This window comes from Salvelinus alpinus, chromosome 37, assembly GCF_045679555.1.
Source record: "Salvelinus alpinus chromosome 37, SLU_Salpinus.1, whole genome shotgun sequence".
Classification (NCBI taxonomy): Eukaryota; Metazoa; Chordata; class Actinopteri; order Salmoniformes; family Salmonidae; genus Salvelinus; species Salvelinus alpinus.
In genome coordinates, this window is record NC_092122.1 from 3684579 (window position 1) to 3700474 (window position 15896).

The following is a 15896-nucleotide window of genomic DNA, read 5'->3' on the forward strand; positions in this document are numbered from 1 at the left end:
TAACTTTATTCACAGACTCTCTCCTTCATTTAGAACCATGTACCTGTCGTTTATTGAGCTTTTCATTGTACAATGCATATAGTGTATAGTATCAAAATATGCACAGAAGTCGTTCATTGAGAATGTTGAATATTCTCTGTATTTGACAGATAACGGATTATTTCGACCTTTGCAAAATGGCCGCTTTTACAGACTGCTTCTAGTACATTTATTTAACGTTAAAAAAAATCCTACTGTGAAGAACAGGAAGTAGCTTGGATAACCGTCGTTTGTTGACACGTCGTATTCCGAATGTGAGTTTACTTTAAAGTTGTGATATTGCACATCCTGTTTATATTAGTGTAATTTTGATTATACATTGGGGTATCGAACTGTTTGTTGCTAATTGTATGCTGTCGAAGAGGGCGAGAGAGAGGTCTTTCGCGAAGACCATTCCAGATTGTTGTGTAGTTTAGCATAGCTAATGTTAGCTGTCGAATAATACATTCTTTTTATTTGCAACTAGTCTGCCCATGTCGGTTGAAATATGTCTTGTAAAGTAAACAGACCAGTAGACAACACGAACACAGATACAGTGCTTCAGAAAGTATTCATACCCCTTGACTTATTACACATTTGTTACAGCCTGAATTCAAAATGTATTAAATAAAAATAATTGTCACCCATGTTTTTAGAAAATTTGAGCACATTTATTGAAAATGAAATATAGAAATCTATCATTTACATAAGTCATTACACCCCTTTGCTATGACACTCCAAATTGACATCAGGTGCATCCAATTACCTTTGAACATCCTTGAGATTGACCACCTGTGGCCAATTCAATTGTTTGGATATGATTTAGAAAGAAACACACCTGCCTAATATAAGGCCCCACAGTTGACATTGCATGTCAGAGCAGAAACTATACCATGAAGTCCAAGGAACTGTCTGTAGATCTCAGAGAGAGAATTGTCATGAGGCATATATCTGGGGAAGGGTATAGAACAATTTCTAGAGTGTTGAAAGTTTCTAAGAGTACAGGGATCTCCATCATTGGGGAAATGGACAAGAATATGGAACAACCCAGACTAGAGCTGGCCGTGCAACAAAACTGAGCAACTGGGCAAGAAAGACCATGATCTAGGTCTAAGAGGTGACCAAGTACCCAATGACCACTCTGACAGAACTACATAGTTCCTTGGCTGAGATGGGAGAACCTGCCAGAAGGACAACAGTCTCTGCAGCACTTCACCAATTGGGCGTTGGGCCAGACGGAAGCCACTCCTGAGAAAAAGGCACATGACAGATACATAGTTAACTCTTTGGCCTGAATGTGAAGTGCTATGTCTGGAGAGAACCAGTCACAGCTCATCACCTGTCTAACACCATACCTACCTACCGTGTAGCATGGTGGTGGCAGCATCATGCTATGGGGATGCTTTTCAGCAGCAGGGACTGGGAGATTGATAAGGATAGAGGGAACAATTAATTGAGCCAAATACAGGCAAATCCTTGAAGAGAACCTGCTTCAGAATGCAAGTGACATTAGATTGGGGGAGAATTACGTTCCAACAGGACAATGACGGCAAGTATACAATAATGTGAAAGTCCTCGATTAATCGATTTTAAATTCGTTACAACAAAATGTGGAATAAGTCAAGGGGTATGAATACTTTCTGAATCCAATGTATCTTTGGCACTAGCGTTAGCTTGCTACTGTTTTATGATGCTGTCCAACAATGGTTCCTCTTACTATGTTCCATGCAGGGTTTTTGTTTGAAGCCAGCAATCATGGATCCCAGCTGGAAGTCAAGCAACTGAAAATAAAACCAAAAACCCACTGAGCCATGGAGAAGTTTGGGATGAGCTTTGGGGGTGGCCCCAGCAAGAAGGAGCTTGTGGACACCATAGAGACTCAGAGAAAGCAGATGGTCCAGTATCAAACACGCTTCAAGGATGTGGTCAGGGCCTACAAGAGCCTGCTGAAGGAGAAGGAGGCTCTGGAGGCTAGTCTGAAGGTACTGACTGTCTCCCAGGAGGTCGACCTCAGCCAGCGTGGAGATGACGGCTCTGCCAGTGGCAGCCATTTGACCTCTGAATTACAAGATGATCACTGCTCCATGCACAGCGAGGACAGTCTGGACACAGCAGCCTCCGCCGACACTGCTACCAGCATTACCAGTGGGAGCACCAAGGGCGACCAGGCTGAAGAGGAGCAGGGTAGTAGCCCAGGAGAGATGGGAGCGACCGGGCCTGGAGGCCCCTCAGTGTCCCAGAGGTCTGAGGAGGCTAATGGGTCAGAGAGCGGTATCAGCTCCAGCAGTAGTGGAGGGTCTGAGGTTCAGCAGCACCTTACACCCCCACCCACCTCTTCTATGGAGGTTGACCGGAGGGTTCTCCAGCTGAAGACCCAGCTGACCACCCTGACCAGCTCCCTGGCCACGGTCACGCAGGAAAAGTCCAGGATGGAGGCCAACTTCCAGGCCGACAAGCGGAAGATCAAGCATGACATGGATGAGCTCCAGGGGAGGCTGGAGGAGTCCAGGAGGCAGCATGAAGCAGAGATCCATGCCCTGCATGAGCAGCTGGCGGAGAGCAAGGCTCGGGTTATCACCCAGCAACATGAGAGAGAGCAGGAGCAGGGTGACCACGCCCACATGCTCAGAGAGCTCCAGAAATTGCTGCAGGAGGAGAGAGGCCAGAGACAGGATGCCGAGCTTCGGCTGGAGGACGCCAGGGAGGTCCTGCTGGAAGTCACACAGGCCGCAGATCGGGGGCACGATTATGAGGCCCGGCTAAAAGAGGTGACCCAGCAGAGGGAGGAGATGAGGAGGAGCCTGCAGACTGCGGAGGCGGAGAGGAACAAGCCAGACCCCCGGGTGGAGGAGCTGCAGCGGGAGCTGTCGGCACTCAAGAACCACTTTCAGCAGCAGATGCATCATGAGATCAGAAGGGTATGGTAATGATTAGGAAAGACTGTACAGTAAATCCATTTGAATTCAATCACATTTTAACAGTATTTAAACAACACTTTCCATGTATGTTTCCTCATGGAGTAGTTAGTGGTCAAAGTGACTTTTTGGACCTGAATGCCAAAACATTCAGGAGATAAAGGTACTCAAAGTTGACCCATTTTTCATACAGGCATTTCCATGGTAACGGAATTACGCTATGACTATGATTTTTCACTTTAAAATGTATACCAAACAAGACGTTAATTTCAAAGTTTAACATTCCATACAACTCGATGCGCAAGGACTACTTTGAACAATTTACACAGAATTTCACAAAAACACATTGACTGGAAGAACTGTGCAAAGTTTGGTAACAGAATTACAGTAAAATCTCCCAGTTTTCATTTGTTTTATGCGACAACATTTTTCAAACACTTAAATATCTGCTCTGAATTAAGATTCAAAGATGTCTGCAGAAAGAATGGGGTGTCAGCTATGATATGACACCTTAGTTTAACAACAAAAAATACTTTGGTTATTGAACTACAGTAGGTGAAGTGGATTTACACCCTGTAACGGAATTACAACACAGGTCCCTGATCTGTACAATCCAGAAATGCATAATTATGGTTATGAATATCATTATTTTCCTGGTGATGTATCCTGAATAGATACACAAAGGTGAACATGCATAATATCTTTCTTTTGCACATTTGGGTATTTTACACACTGGCTATTATTATAATGAGCTCTGCCCCCAAACAAGACCGCATTTGGTTGGTCTTTACCAGACCAAATCTGAACCATTCATAGTCTTATGTTTCATCAGTTTGGACATCACAATAGAGTACAGTACAATGAAGTACATAATACTGTTCTTTACTGTACTGTGTGCTCTACTGTACTGTCCAAACTTGTGAAACATAAGAAGTCTATGATTGGTTCAGATTTGGTCCGGCCAGGGCGGACTGACGAAATTTCAACAACTTTTCAACGTCCGTGGACATCTGGTGCTCAGTGGGCGAGGATGCTTTTTACAGTAAATGGAAAGGGGGTAGGTGTCGAGTTGGGAGATTGTAGTCAATTCAATTGCAGTAATTCTGATACAGATTTTTCAGTAATTCCATTACCGATTTGGTAAAAGGATAACGAGTTTGAATCACTTAATAATTCATTAACAAACTTGATATCAGTAAAAACACTAACTAATTGGTAGGTCTACCTTGTTAGTTCTGTAAACTTTCATTATCCTCCTTCATGAGGGAGAGACATTAGAAAATATCTTAAAATGTGGGTTTTTAGTGACAGAACTACAATGCACAAGGCAATGTTTATTAAATTTACAGACGGCAAATTTATCCAAAATGAAATGTTTATATTAATTGGCAGCGGTCTTTACGTCAACATTATTGTGTTTTGATGTATTCATGATACCTTTTTTAAGACTTTTTCTAGTAGATGTGGTCTAAGACTCCTTTTCCATTTGTTTGACCAGATATCAAAGCCTTTGCTTATTCCTAATTTGTAGGATGGAAAATGGTTGAAAAATGTAATTTCACAGAAATATAGACTCTTAACTCTCATTTGATATCCTCTTTTTATTTTCTTTACCCTTATTCTCTTTTACAGCAACGACCTGGGGAAGAGTTACAGGGGGGAGGAATGAGCCAGTTGGAAGCTGGGGATGATTAGGTGGCCATGATAGTATGAGGGCCAGATGGGGCATTTGGCCACGACACCGGGGTTAACACCTCTACTATTACGATAAGTGCCGATGTGTGGACCTCCAACCATCTTTGGGGTATCATTTGAAAGTTTACATTTCAATTTTATTACCATTTTAGTACATTTATCAGCCAAAACTTGACACCCACCCTGTATTAAGGAGCATGTTGTCTCAACCGATGGCAGGCAAAACACAAAAACCTTCGATTATGTAAATTTGGGTCTAAGCTACAGCGTATGCAAATATGAAAAAATATTTGAGTTTATGCATATTTATATAATTAACGTTTCAGGTAAAATAAATAAATTCTATTAAAAAAAATACAAATCCTCCCAAGAAATTATGAAATAGTTTGACAACCCTGTTTTTAAGCTTTTAAATGATATCAATCTCAACAGTTTATTTTCCAGTGATGAAAACATGGATGTCTCGGGGTATGCAAAATAGGTTAACTTTGAGCAACTATATCAACTAAATCTCTTGAATGTTTTGGCATTCAGTATCAAAACGTCACTTTCTGAGCACTTTTATAATGGGTAAATATGTATGAAGTGTTTCGTTCAAATCAAAAGGGGTGCTGTCAGAAAGTGATTGAGTTCAAATGATCCACCCTGCATTGATTTTACAAATGTATCCTGTATTAAGGTGAATGACTTGAACATATAAAATATTTGATGACCTGAATTTTACCAATGTATTCTACACCCCTTGACCTCTTGTATTAGAAATATCTTGATAAAACATAAATTCCATGGCAGAGAATAACATGACATTATAAGGACACTTGCTTTTCAGGGAAAGGAAGAAGGAACACAATACATGAACTGTTGTCTTCCATTGTCTATTTATGTCTCATGGCTGTCATGTGCCTGTCCTTTCTCTATCTGCAGGTGTCGCAGGCAGAGGAGCGTCTACAGGAGCAATCCCAGCTGGAGGAGGGCCGTGTGGCCAGCCTGGAGTTGCGGGTGTCTGAGCTGTCTGAGCTGCTTGGGGCCTGCGAGAAGGCCCGGCAGAGGGACCAGCAGAACGCCCACCGGCTGAGGGAGCGCATCCTGCAGCTGGACACGGAGAACAAGACCCTGGCCATCGCCGCTTCCACCCGGGGCTCCCCCCTGGACCTCAGCATGGACGAGGCCAGCCTGGATGTGAACGTGCTGAAGGAGCGCCTGGAGAAGGTGAAGAGGCTTCTTCTGCTAGCCACACAGAAGAACCATCCAGAGCAGACCATGGAGATAGAGAAGCTGGCTGAGAAGGAGGGGCGGCTGGGTCAGGGGACGGGCAGTGGGGGGGAGTCGTCAGACGGGGAGAAGGCCTCGGCACTTTACTACCAGCAGGAACTGCGGCAGCTGAAGGAGGAGTTTGAGCGCTACAAGGTGCGGGCGCAGGTGGTGCTGAAGAACAAGAACGCTAAAGACTGTAGCCTGGCCAAAGAGCTGGAGGAGGCCCGTGACCAGCTGGCTGAGCTCAAGGAGAAGTACATCAACCTGCGTATCCATGACGACGAGGCAGAGGCCAAGCAGCGCCGGGAGCTGGAGGAGTGTCAGCAGGGGATAGGGATGCTGCAGCAGGGTCATAAACAGGAGCTTGACCGGGCTGAGGCCCAATACAGAGAGAGCCTCCTCAGGCTGGAGGGGGAACTGCACCGGCAGAGGGACCGCACTATGGCCCTGCTGCAAGAGAAGGACCAGGAGCTGGAGAAGCTAAAGTCTATCGGCTACAGTCTTGCTGGTTACAGAAGCCACCACAGCGACGAAGGAGACACAGGGGCGGACTTCAGAGCGACCGCGGACGCCGGCAGGAGCAAAAACGCCAACAACATGGACGACCCGGCGCAGGAGGAGAGTGACATCATCACCCAGGCGTTGCGGCTGGCGGGGCCCAACGAGCCCACGCTCCTCCTGTACGCCGAGCAGCTGGCGAGAAAGGAGGTGGAGATCGGCTCACTGCGGCGGCAGAAGCATCGGCTGGAGGAGGACGTGCACCAGCTGCAGGGGAGGCTGATCGCCAACGGGGAGAGTTACGACGAGGAGGTGGCTGAGCTCCGCGGCCAGCTGGACAAACGGCACAGGGACCAGGGCAGGGAGGGGGCCAACCTGGAGTACCTCAAGAACGTAATCTACAAGTTCCTCACCCTTCAGGACACCAGGGGGCGTCAGCAGACCCTCACAGCCATACTGACCATCCTGCACTTCAGCCCCCAGGAGAAGCAGGCGGTGGTCAAACAGCACCAGAACCAGGCGTGGTGGACGGCAGGGATGAGGTGATGATGAGTGCAGCTCCTCACTCTGCAAATAATGAGAACTCATTTGAAACATTCCGACAGTCAACAAGTGTGTGTTTAGTTTTCCTGAATAAAGTCTATTTATTTTGGTGTGTTTTCCCAGGATTCTGGTGTGGTGACAAATGAAATGGCAACCAACATTTGAGCTTTGACACTGTTGATTACATTTTATTTTCCTCAAGACTTTATTCAAAATGGTTGCTTTATGTGTGAAAGCACACATCGGATTGCGCAATCTAATGAGTGGCTCTAGAAGTGTGGGTTTGTATTTGTCACTGTCACTATGTGAAGCAGCATGTTTGGTTGTTTTGATTCTTTGATAAGATAGAATCAGCATGAGGCTCACATCTGTTTCTGTCAAAAGGTAACCAAATATTGACTGTTCTTACACAGGGATAAGGACAGAATCTAACATTTAGACAACCTCAGTCTTTATCACCTGTGTGAGAGTTGTTTTTCTCTTTACAACACTGATTATCTCCTGGGTTGTCCATGTCGGTCAAGGGACGTGCGCCACAGGTCAAATTTTGTTGTCTGAGGTTCCTCATCTGCCTTTGTTCACTAGTGATCTCCTGCTTCTATTTGAATATTTAAACTATACTTCTGCATATGTTGAAAATAAATCATCGATTGATCTTGGTGAGATAGACTGCGTTTACACCGGCAGCCCAATTTTGATATCTTTCTACAAATCGTTTTTTTGACCAGTCAGATCAGATATTTTACTAATAGTTGGGATGTCTGTGTAAACACAGCCATAATGACGTTAAAGGAAAGATTCCCTGTTCAAGCAGGCAGAAATACAGCCGGGTATGATGAGTTTTGCATCATATTGAAATAAAACCAATTAGTGGAAAAGATTATGCAAAACTCTTCATACCGACTGTATTTCTTTCTGTCTGCTTGAAGGGCGAATAGCTCTGATAAACATGAAATGATCCTGGGAATCGATAGAACGTTGCTCAGAGATGCACAAATACGATAACTTCTAAATGGGTAAATCTTTCTTTTTTAATACTGAGCTACTATCAGCTTTAAAGGGATTATTCAGCCTTTATCTACTTCCCTGAACTCATTTTATGTTTCTGTCTGCAGTTTGAAGGAAGTTGCTAACTAGCGTTAGTGCAATGACTGTAAATCTATGGTAACCGCTATTACGCTAGTAGATACCTTAGACTTCCAGTCATCGCGCTAACACTTGTTAGCATTGGCTCACTAAGCTAACTTCCTAAATAAAGTCATAAAATGGTATCCTGGAGTTCATCTGACTCTGGGGAAGTAGATAAAGGGCTTCATTGCCAAACTCTCGAAGTTTCCCTTTAATGCTAGATGTTTTGTACATCATTGTATGATACAAAACGGAATACTTTGGTTGGTAATTACAGTATTTTCTAGTATACAGTTGTGTGGATAATACAATGTTTATTGATGAAATCCATAGTTTTGATTCCCTCAACATGAAAATTAAACAATTTTTATCTGCGATTCTCTAAACGTGTGGGTGCATGGATGTATCACAGCCTTTGAGTTATCTTTTAGCACAGTTTCCAACTTTTATTTGTAACACTAACAGTATATTTGCATCAGAAACCATAAACTTTCTTTATATACAAAAAAAACAATAGGTTATTACAAATAAGTAAACACCAGGATCCAAATAGTATATCAGTATTATCAATACTCATCTGCAAACTGCAGTTTACTGCTTCCCTAGTGACCAAATGCCTTTACAGTACTTCACAAAACAAACTGAAGAAAAAGTATTTAAGTACCACATATACTGTACCTATTTGAGAAATAATAGAGCTGTGTTTACGAAGGCAGCTCAATTCTGATCTTTTTCCACTAATTGGTCTTTTGACCAATCATAACAGATCTTTTTCAGAGCTGATCTGATTGCTCAAAAGACCAATTAGTTCAACAATGATCATAATTGGACTGCCTATGTAAAACGCAGGCCTTGTAGACAGACAAAAAGGAGTGAGGTAGAAGCCCTGATCAGCTGCATTTGTTTTACATTCACTGTTAACCTGCAATGTAATGAGTGGTTGTAGTTTAGGAAAGATGTTAGCTGATGGATGAATATCTTAGCAGAATTAGCTTGGAGCTGGTGTGGCTTTGGCTAGGACTGGCACGGTCAACCTCGAAAAAAGAAAAAAAAATGCACATACCCACAACATAATGTACTACATGTGTTTTATGCACTCATTGACCACTATAACGTTAAATAAATAAGCTCAGTTCAGCCATATGTCTATTGTGCACCAATTACACCGCATGGCCAAAAGTATGTGGACACCTGCTCGTCGAACATCTCATTCCAAAATCACGGCCATTAATATGGAGTTGGTGCCCCCTTTGCTGCTATAACAGCCTCCACTCTTCTGTGAAGGCTTTCCACTAGATGTTGGAAAAGGGACATGCTTCCATTCAGCCACAAGAGCATTAGTGAGGTCGGGCACTGATGTTGGGCGATTAGGCCTGGCTCGCAGTCGGCGTTCAAATTCATCCCAAAGGTGTTCGATGGGGTTGAGGTCAGGGCTCTGTGCAGGCCAGTTAAGTTATTCCACACCGATTCCGACAAACCATTTCTGTATGGACCTCGCTTGTGCATGGGGACATTGTCATATCGAAACAGGAAAGGGCCTTCCCCAAACTGTTGCCACAAAGTTGGAAGCACAGAATCGTCTAGAATGTCATTGTATGCTGTAGCGTTAAGATTTCCTTTCACTGGAACTAAGGTGCCAACCCAAACCATGAAAAACAGCCCCAGACCATTATTCCTCCTCCACCAAACTTTACAGTTGGCACTATCCATTGGAGCAGGTGGTGTTCTCCTGGCATCTGCTAAACCCATATTCATCCGCCTGACTGCCAGATGGTGTAGCGTGATTCATCACTCCAGAGAACATGTTTCCACTTCTCCTGAGTCCAATGGCGGTGATCTTATGCTTGTGTGTGGCTGTTCGGCCATGGAAACCCATTTCATGAAGTTCCCGATGAACAGTTCTTGTGCTGACGTTGCTTCCAGAGGCAGTTTGGAACTCGGTAGTGAGTGTTGCAACCAAGGACAGATGATTTCTACATGATTCAGCACTCGGGGGGGCGTTCTATGAGTTTGTGTGGCCTACTACTTTGCGGCTGAGCCGTTGTTGCTCCTAGACGTTTCCACTTCACAATAACAGCACAGTTGACCGAGGCAGCTCTAGCATGGCAGAAATTTGACAAACTGACTTGTTGGAAAGGTGGCATCCTATGACGGTGCCACGTTGAAAGTCACTGAGCTCTTCAGTACGGGCCATTTTACTGCCAATGTTTGTCTATGGAGATTGCACGGCGGTGTGCTTGGTTTTATATACCTATCAGCAATAAGTGTGGCTGAAACAGCCAAATCCACTAATTTGAAAGGGTGTCCACATACTTTTGTACATACACACAAATCTAAACTGAAATCTGCAATCTAAGCTTGTGTAACCTGGATATTTAGAGGTGTTTCAATGTAGTGTGATTTGTTTGTGCTTGATCAATAGAAAATACTGAGATTGATGAAAGCCTCAAAATGTAGTCACTTAAATGTAATTCACCCCTTTTATGGGTTTAATGACAAATAAAATAAATGTAAAAGGTGCATATGCTAGTTATATTTTATGCTAACAACTATGCATGTTACATCTAAATGTCTGGATTAGAGCAAAAGGCTATACCCACATGTCCCTCTTCCCAAGGTATATGCTTCAATCCCTCTAGTAACAACCACGATACTTAGTGAAGGCATAATCTCATAAAGCCTACATTTCAACTACTCTCGATTCCCCTTGACCTAATGTTACTGTCATGATGAAACAGCTATGTTTATTATATTACCTACACTTCTAGTTATAAATCTTCATTATCTTACTCAGAGGGGGTAGTGGTTTTGGTGATGGCAATACTTTTAGTTTCAGGTTGTTATTAAAAAGACGTCAAACAAAACACTACTCAGTGTCAGTTTCTGTATATATACAGCAGTGCGTCAGTGTTAACGTCAGTATCTGTGTAGCACAGTCTGCAGGTCCTCTGGTAGAGAGCTGATGACAGTCTGGAGGTATCCTTCTAGTTTCTCCAGCACCCCTTCTTTCACCGGGAGCTGCTGCTTTCCAGCCTTCATCTGGAGTGGGGGACACAGACCGAGACTATAGTACGCAATGGTTTGTGGCACAGAATTCATTTCCCAACACTAAATATAGAATGTTACAAATGGCACCCGTTGAGGTGAGTGTAATGGATATATTGATGGGTTTTACTGACCAGTTTCTCTCTCAGTTTCAGAACCAGGTCCACGATCTCCACCTCTGACTTGTCTTTGGTCCAACCCAGCAGGTCCTGGGCGAGCAGATCATTAACAAAACATTAAACTAATCAACTCTTATGGGTAGGGAAAGGACTCCTAACTGAAGTAAAGTCAGTGGAGTCGTGTGGTTGAGTTTTTTGGTCACATGAATCTCTGTAAGTAGAGTTAAACTAATGTCTTTAGGTGTGAGTGAACAAGGCTGTGGGGTCAACTCACAGCATCACAGACGACCTCTAGGTGGAGACATTCTAGTTTCTGGGTCATCTCCCTGTGTCGCAGGCGATACCAGCCATCGAAGTTGGGGGACCTGAAGAATTTCCTACAAGGCCATACATTGATAGTGCAATGCATTATGGATGATTTGTTTAGAAAAACATATGCCACAACAAGATACAATAGTTAGAAATGACAGATGAGCTGGCAGGTGAACATACTCACCTGTACAGGCCAACCCAATCCCCTTTAAGCACAGAGGTGAGCTGAGGTCCAGCGTGCTCCAGAGTCCCCATGAACTCCTCCTGACTGAAGGGACGGATCTGAGGAGGGGTCTGAAACACACACACACACACGTTATTACCATATTCAAACAGTATCAACATACTATAGAAGAAACAGGTTTGTTATCAATATCACCCACCTTCCAAGGAGTCACAGACCTCTGCAGAGGCATCAGGCTGGCCAGGTAGCGTTCCTGGGGGAAGACAGCCAGAGAGACAGGTGGTACACACAGCAGGACAGACAGACAGTCTATTTAGGGGTGGGATGTTAGTGTGATAGGGAAGGCAGTCCCCTCACCAGTGGGATGATGAAGCTCTGGGTGAGTTCTAACAGATGTCTCCTCAAGATGGCGCTCTGCACCTCAGACGGCCTCTTCCTCTGGATCCCTTTAAGGAGTCTTTTGATGAGGGACTTGTCTTTTTGAAGGAACATTTTATGTGCTGTGTAGATACCTACAGGTAGGGAGAACATGTTCTTACACACTAATAACTCACTCTCTCAAACCATGTTGGCTCCATACCTCCAGATGTTTTACCTGGTTTAGTGTCCAGTGTTTTCAGCTTGGCTAGTTTCTTCACCTTCACCTGCTTGGGCAGATCACCTGACATCTTGAGTTCTCCAAGGCGTATAATGTGGGGCCAGGACTGGAAGGTCTTTATGAAGAAGGGATTAGTGACCCCCAGAATTACATTGGGACTGGAGAGAGAAAGGGAGCAGGGTGAGTTGAGTTGCCCCCCGGGTATGATAGAATATAAACCCAGTGTTTAGAGTAAGCCCTACTCACGGTGCCTGTGTCCTAGTGGTATACTCTTTAAACTCAGTGTCGTGTATGGTGAAGTAGGGCCTGTAATCACAGCAATACCGCAGTGGCGCGATCGAGCTGTAGGATGGGAGGAATAAGAATTTCAATTTACAAATTCACCGAGTTACATTGAGTTACGTTACATACACGTGACGCTAAATGCCATACATCATATGGCATATTTCATGCATTTTCTGTTTACCTCACTAGGGCCAGCACTGTTTCCGAGGAGACAGTGGGAGAGGGTGCCATGATGACCACGGGCTCCCCGAGCAGCATGAGTTCCCAGAGCATCTGCAGGTGGATCAGGAAGGACTGGAAACACCTGGGCAGGTCAGAGGGCAAAGGTCAGTTCATATACAATGGACGCTGCTTTTACTAATATAATGCATCCTCAAATTAAACTGAAAATACAGCTAAGTTCAAGCCATGTAATTTACATAAACACAAACAGATACATAACTATTTACACTATATGAAGTTTAGATTTTCACTTACTTGAACAGGTCAAGCTCATGTATGGTCGGTAGCATCATAGGGGCTGGTAGAAGATTCTGGTTATAACAGAAACATACTTTTTTAGATGAACGGTCCTCTAGCGATACCTATCAACTAACATCAACTTTACTAACATCATGGAGAAGTCGTATTTTTATGGGCATGTGGCCCATTACATAAAAAGCTACACCAACCTCCTTTTGTGCCTGTTTCTCCGGGCTTCCCCCTGGTTTGTCGTTTTTGGATGGGATCCTGACCTGCATGACCACGCCCATCACAGGCAGGTTGAGTGTCAGCCCTGGCACCGGAGATTGCCATTGGTCAATCTCGTTGCACACTGCAAGGTGGGAGAGTGAGAAAGAAAAGGTTAGGGAAGTAGAGTCCAGGCTGTACATTAGAGCCCTAGGTAACTATAAATGGGAGATGAATTATAAATAAGATAGACTGGGAAGAAAAAAAAAAGACAAGAAGTTATATCTCCCCACCTGCTTCAAGGCAAGGCTCCAACTTCTCAAAATACTCTGGAGCTATGATCTGCAGCAGGGACTGAAAGAGGTGGACATACGGTAGTCTGGACACCAGTACAAGAGACTAGAGAGAGATAGAGAGTGAAAGAGAAAAGGCAGGAGAGAGAATGAAAGAGAAAACCAAATGTGATTACATTGTGGTTCTGGTGACGAACCAGATCTGTAACATAAGCTTCTCACCTTCTGAAAGTAGCCTCGTTTGACGGCGGCGTCCTTGACTTGTCTGAAGTAGACATAGCCATAGAAATGGGCCAGCTCTCGCTGAGGGAGAAAGGGAAAGATGAGAATAATCAAGCTATTGCAATGACAGACAATTAGTGGTGGCTGACATTATATTCCACTCCAGTCACGGATTTAAGATTAGCTGTCCCTACCAGAGAACCAACCATAACCCTAAAAGGTAAGCAACCAAACTGTCCCTGGCCTGGACCACTTATTCAGTCAGACCGATGACAGACGCCCAATCCCAAATCAACCCCTAAGACTAAGCCCTACACACTTGTGGCAATGTGAGAGGATTTGGTTGATATAAGCAATATGGTGAAACTTTCACCTAGCCTATCAGAGGGTAAGGTGGAGCTATTACCCTATTGCTTACACCTGTCAAATCTAATCAAATCTCCAAAAGTGTGATTTGGGATTGGGTCAGACAGAGGGCTCACCTGTAGTGTGACAGGTGCGTCTCTGCTGTAGGCGTCCTCCTCTCCAAACCAGGAGCCCCTGCGGCCCACAGACTGGCGCAGTCTGAAACTGAACTGGGTGTCTCCAAGGCATCCTGGGAAACACATCACACAGGTCATGTGACTGATATAGATGTTTGGCCCAATCCCAAATCGACCTCTAGACCCTACACATGGAGATCTGAGTGGATTTGACAGTGCAAGCAATTTGGCAGGGATCATCAACTTGATTCAGCCGCAGGCTGATCTTTGCTTACATTTGTAGACAATCACATGTATCTCTCTACTAGGTGTGGGAATACTTGGGAACAGATGTCCAAAATTAAAGTCACTTGGAGCTGATTTGCTAGTGTTTTTACAGTCTTTTGTGTCCAGCAATAAAAATAAAAACATTTTTAAACAATTGCTGTTTTTGCTCAGAAAACTTTGGGGGGCCAAATAAAATCACCTGTGGGCAAAATTCGGCTCGCAGGCCGCCAGTTGGGGAACCCTGCAATATGGTAATAGTTCCAACTTCTGATAGGATTGGTGGAAGTTTCACCATATTCCTAAAAGCCATCAAATCATGTCAGATCTCCACAAGTGCCTAGTGTCCTGGATCGATTTGGGGTTGGTCCTCTGACCGTAATGTATTTCGTGATGATAGTTTGTGTAATCTAATACACTAACCTGAGTAAGAGTCAGGGAAGGACAGGTAGCAAATGCTAGTTTTCTGGAGTTTAAAGGAGAGGAAGCACAATCAGGGACATACACAATTATTGACAGGCAACTAGCTTGTTATGTATGTGGGGCATCACAAAAAGAGCATAAATTAATTTCCTACCTCCTTCTCAGTTAGTTTCACATCGTGTGGGTACACAAGCTGGAATAGAGGAGAAAGTGCCAAAATGTCATGTCACTATTCCACACATGCGCCGGCAGGCCAGATTATGAAACACATGAGAGGTTGATGTGGGCCAAGTTACGTGGATCATGTTGATTTCTTTCTGCAAGCAAACAAGACTTTGTACACAAGAACATTAGCATGCTAGCTAGCTAGATCAGATGTCAACAACACCTGCTAGGGATGCTACAGTACAGTACATTGCAACCCCGCAATACCTCTATGGCTTGGCCGAGCTCGAGGTCGAAGGTAACAACGCAGACACACTCCAGCCACGACGAGAAACGGGCCCATGGCAAACTCGATTCTGTATTCTCTGCCGCATTTGCCGACTCAACAAGACGCGATTCGGAGCTGTCTAACGGGTCCATTACGACTCAGAGGTCCATTTCCTCATTGCCCTGAATTATTGTGCTGCCCTGTTGGCTAAGCTATTTACTTCGTGACATGCAAGCAAGACGCGTCGCCCTCCAGTGAGAAGGGCTTGAAATGACAGCTGAATCCCCCTGTCCTGTAGTAACAGTAGATAGTTGTTCAGATAAAAGCTAAAAACAAGCGAAATACAAAGACTGCTTTGAAATCTACATAACTTTTCATATGATTAAAATGTTTTCCCCGACGTGTTTATTAACGCAAAGAAATAGATTGTTGAAAGGGAACGGAAATGTATCAGCTCATTCTGGTACATGTAGTGGTTTGATTATTAATTTAGAAGGAAACTCAACACATTCAGGT

The 15896-nt window shown here is 44.1% G+C and overlaps 2 protein-coding genes across 3 annotated transcripts; one reads left to right on the plus strand and one right to left on the minus strand.

Moving 5' to 3' along the window:
* Positions 1-160: 160 nt before the first annotated feature.
* On the plus strand, positions 161-8428 carry gcc1 (GRIP and coiled-coil domain containing 1). Its single transcript, XM_071386032.1, has 3 exons — positions 161-293; positions 1750-2936; positions 5553-8428. The coding sequence occupies exons 2-3, from the start codon at positions 1830-1832 to the stop codon at positions 6924-6926; spliced, it is 2481 nt and encodes an 826-aa protein (XP_071242133.1). The 5' UTR covers positions 161-293; positions 1750-1829; the 3' UTR covers positions 6927-8428.
* A 2089-nt stretch (positions 8429-10517) lies between these two features.
* On the minus strand, positions 10518-15809 carry dennd6b (DENN/MADD domain containing 6B). Of its 2 annotated transcripts, none has more exons than XM_071386035.1 (17): positions 15380-15809; positions 15102-15140; positions 14948-14990; positions 14261-14373; positions 13779-13859; positions 13557-13617; positions 13266-13408; positions 13072-13127; positions 12776-12898; positions 12556-12651; positions 12307-12467; positions 12069-12223; positions 11911-11964; positions 11712-11821; positions 11490-11592; positions 11231-11305; positions 10518-11090 (listed from the first exon to the last, which is right to left on the minus strand). In XM_071386035.1, the coding sequence occupies exons 1-17, from the start codon at positions 15530-15532 to the stop codon at positions 10968-10970; spliced, it is 1689 nt and encodes a 562-aa protein (XP_071242136.1). In that variant the 5' UTR covers positions 15533-15809; the 3' UTR covers positions 10518-10967. The 2 variants fall into 2 exon arrangements, with proteins under 2 accessions (XP_071242136.1, XP_071242135.1); XM_071386034.1 differs by having other exon boundaries at positions 13557-13662.
* Between the last annotated feature and the right edge of the window lie 87 nt (positions 15810-15896).

What these genes read in the sequence shown, in the direction of transcription:
- gcc1 (XM_071386032.1), top strand. Translation starts at nt 1,830, where the DNA reads ATGGAGAAGTTTGGGATGAGCTTTGGGGGTGGCCCCAGCAAGAAGGAG. An exon ending in TGCATCATGAGATCAGAAGG is followed by an intron (nt 2,937 to 5,552) that starts GTATGGTAATGA and finishes CTCTATCTGCAG; the next exon opens with GTGTCGCAGGCAGAGGAGCG.
- dennd6b (XM_071386034.1), bottom strand. Translation starts at nt 15,532, where the DNA reads ATGGACCCGTTAGACAGCTCCGAATCGCGTCTTGTTGAGTCGGCAAAT. An exon ending in TGAAACTAACTGAGAAGGAG is followed by an intron (nt 14,991 to 15,101) that starts GTAGGAAATTAA and finishes TTTAAACTCCAG; the next exon opens with AAAACTAGCATTTGCTACCT. An exon ending in TGAAACTGAGAGAGAAACTG is followed by an intron (nt 11,091 to 11,230) that starts GTCAGTAAAACC and finishes CCCCCACTCCAG; the next exon opens with ATGAAGGCTGGAAAGCAGCA.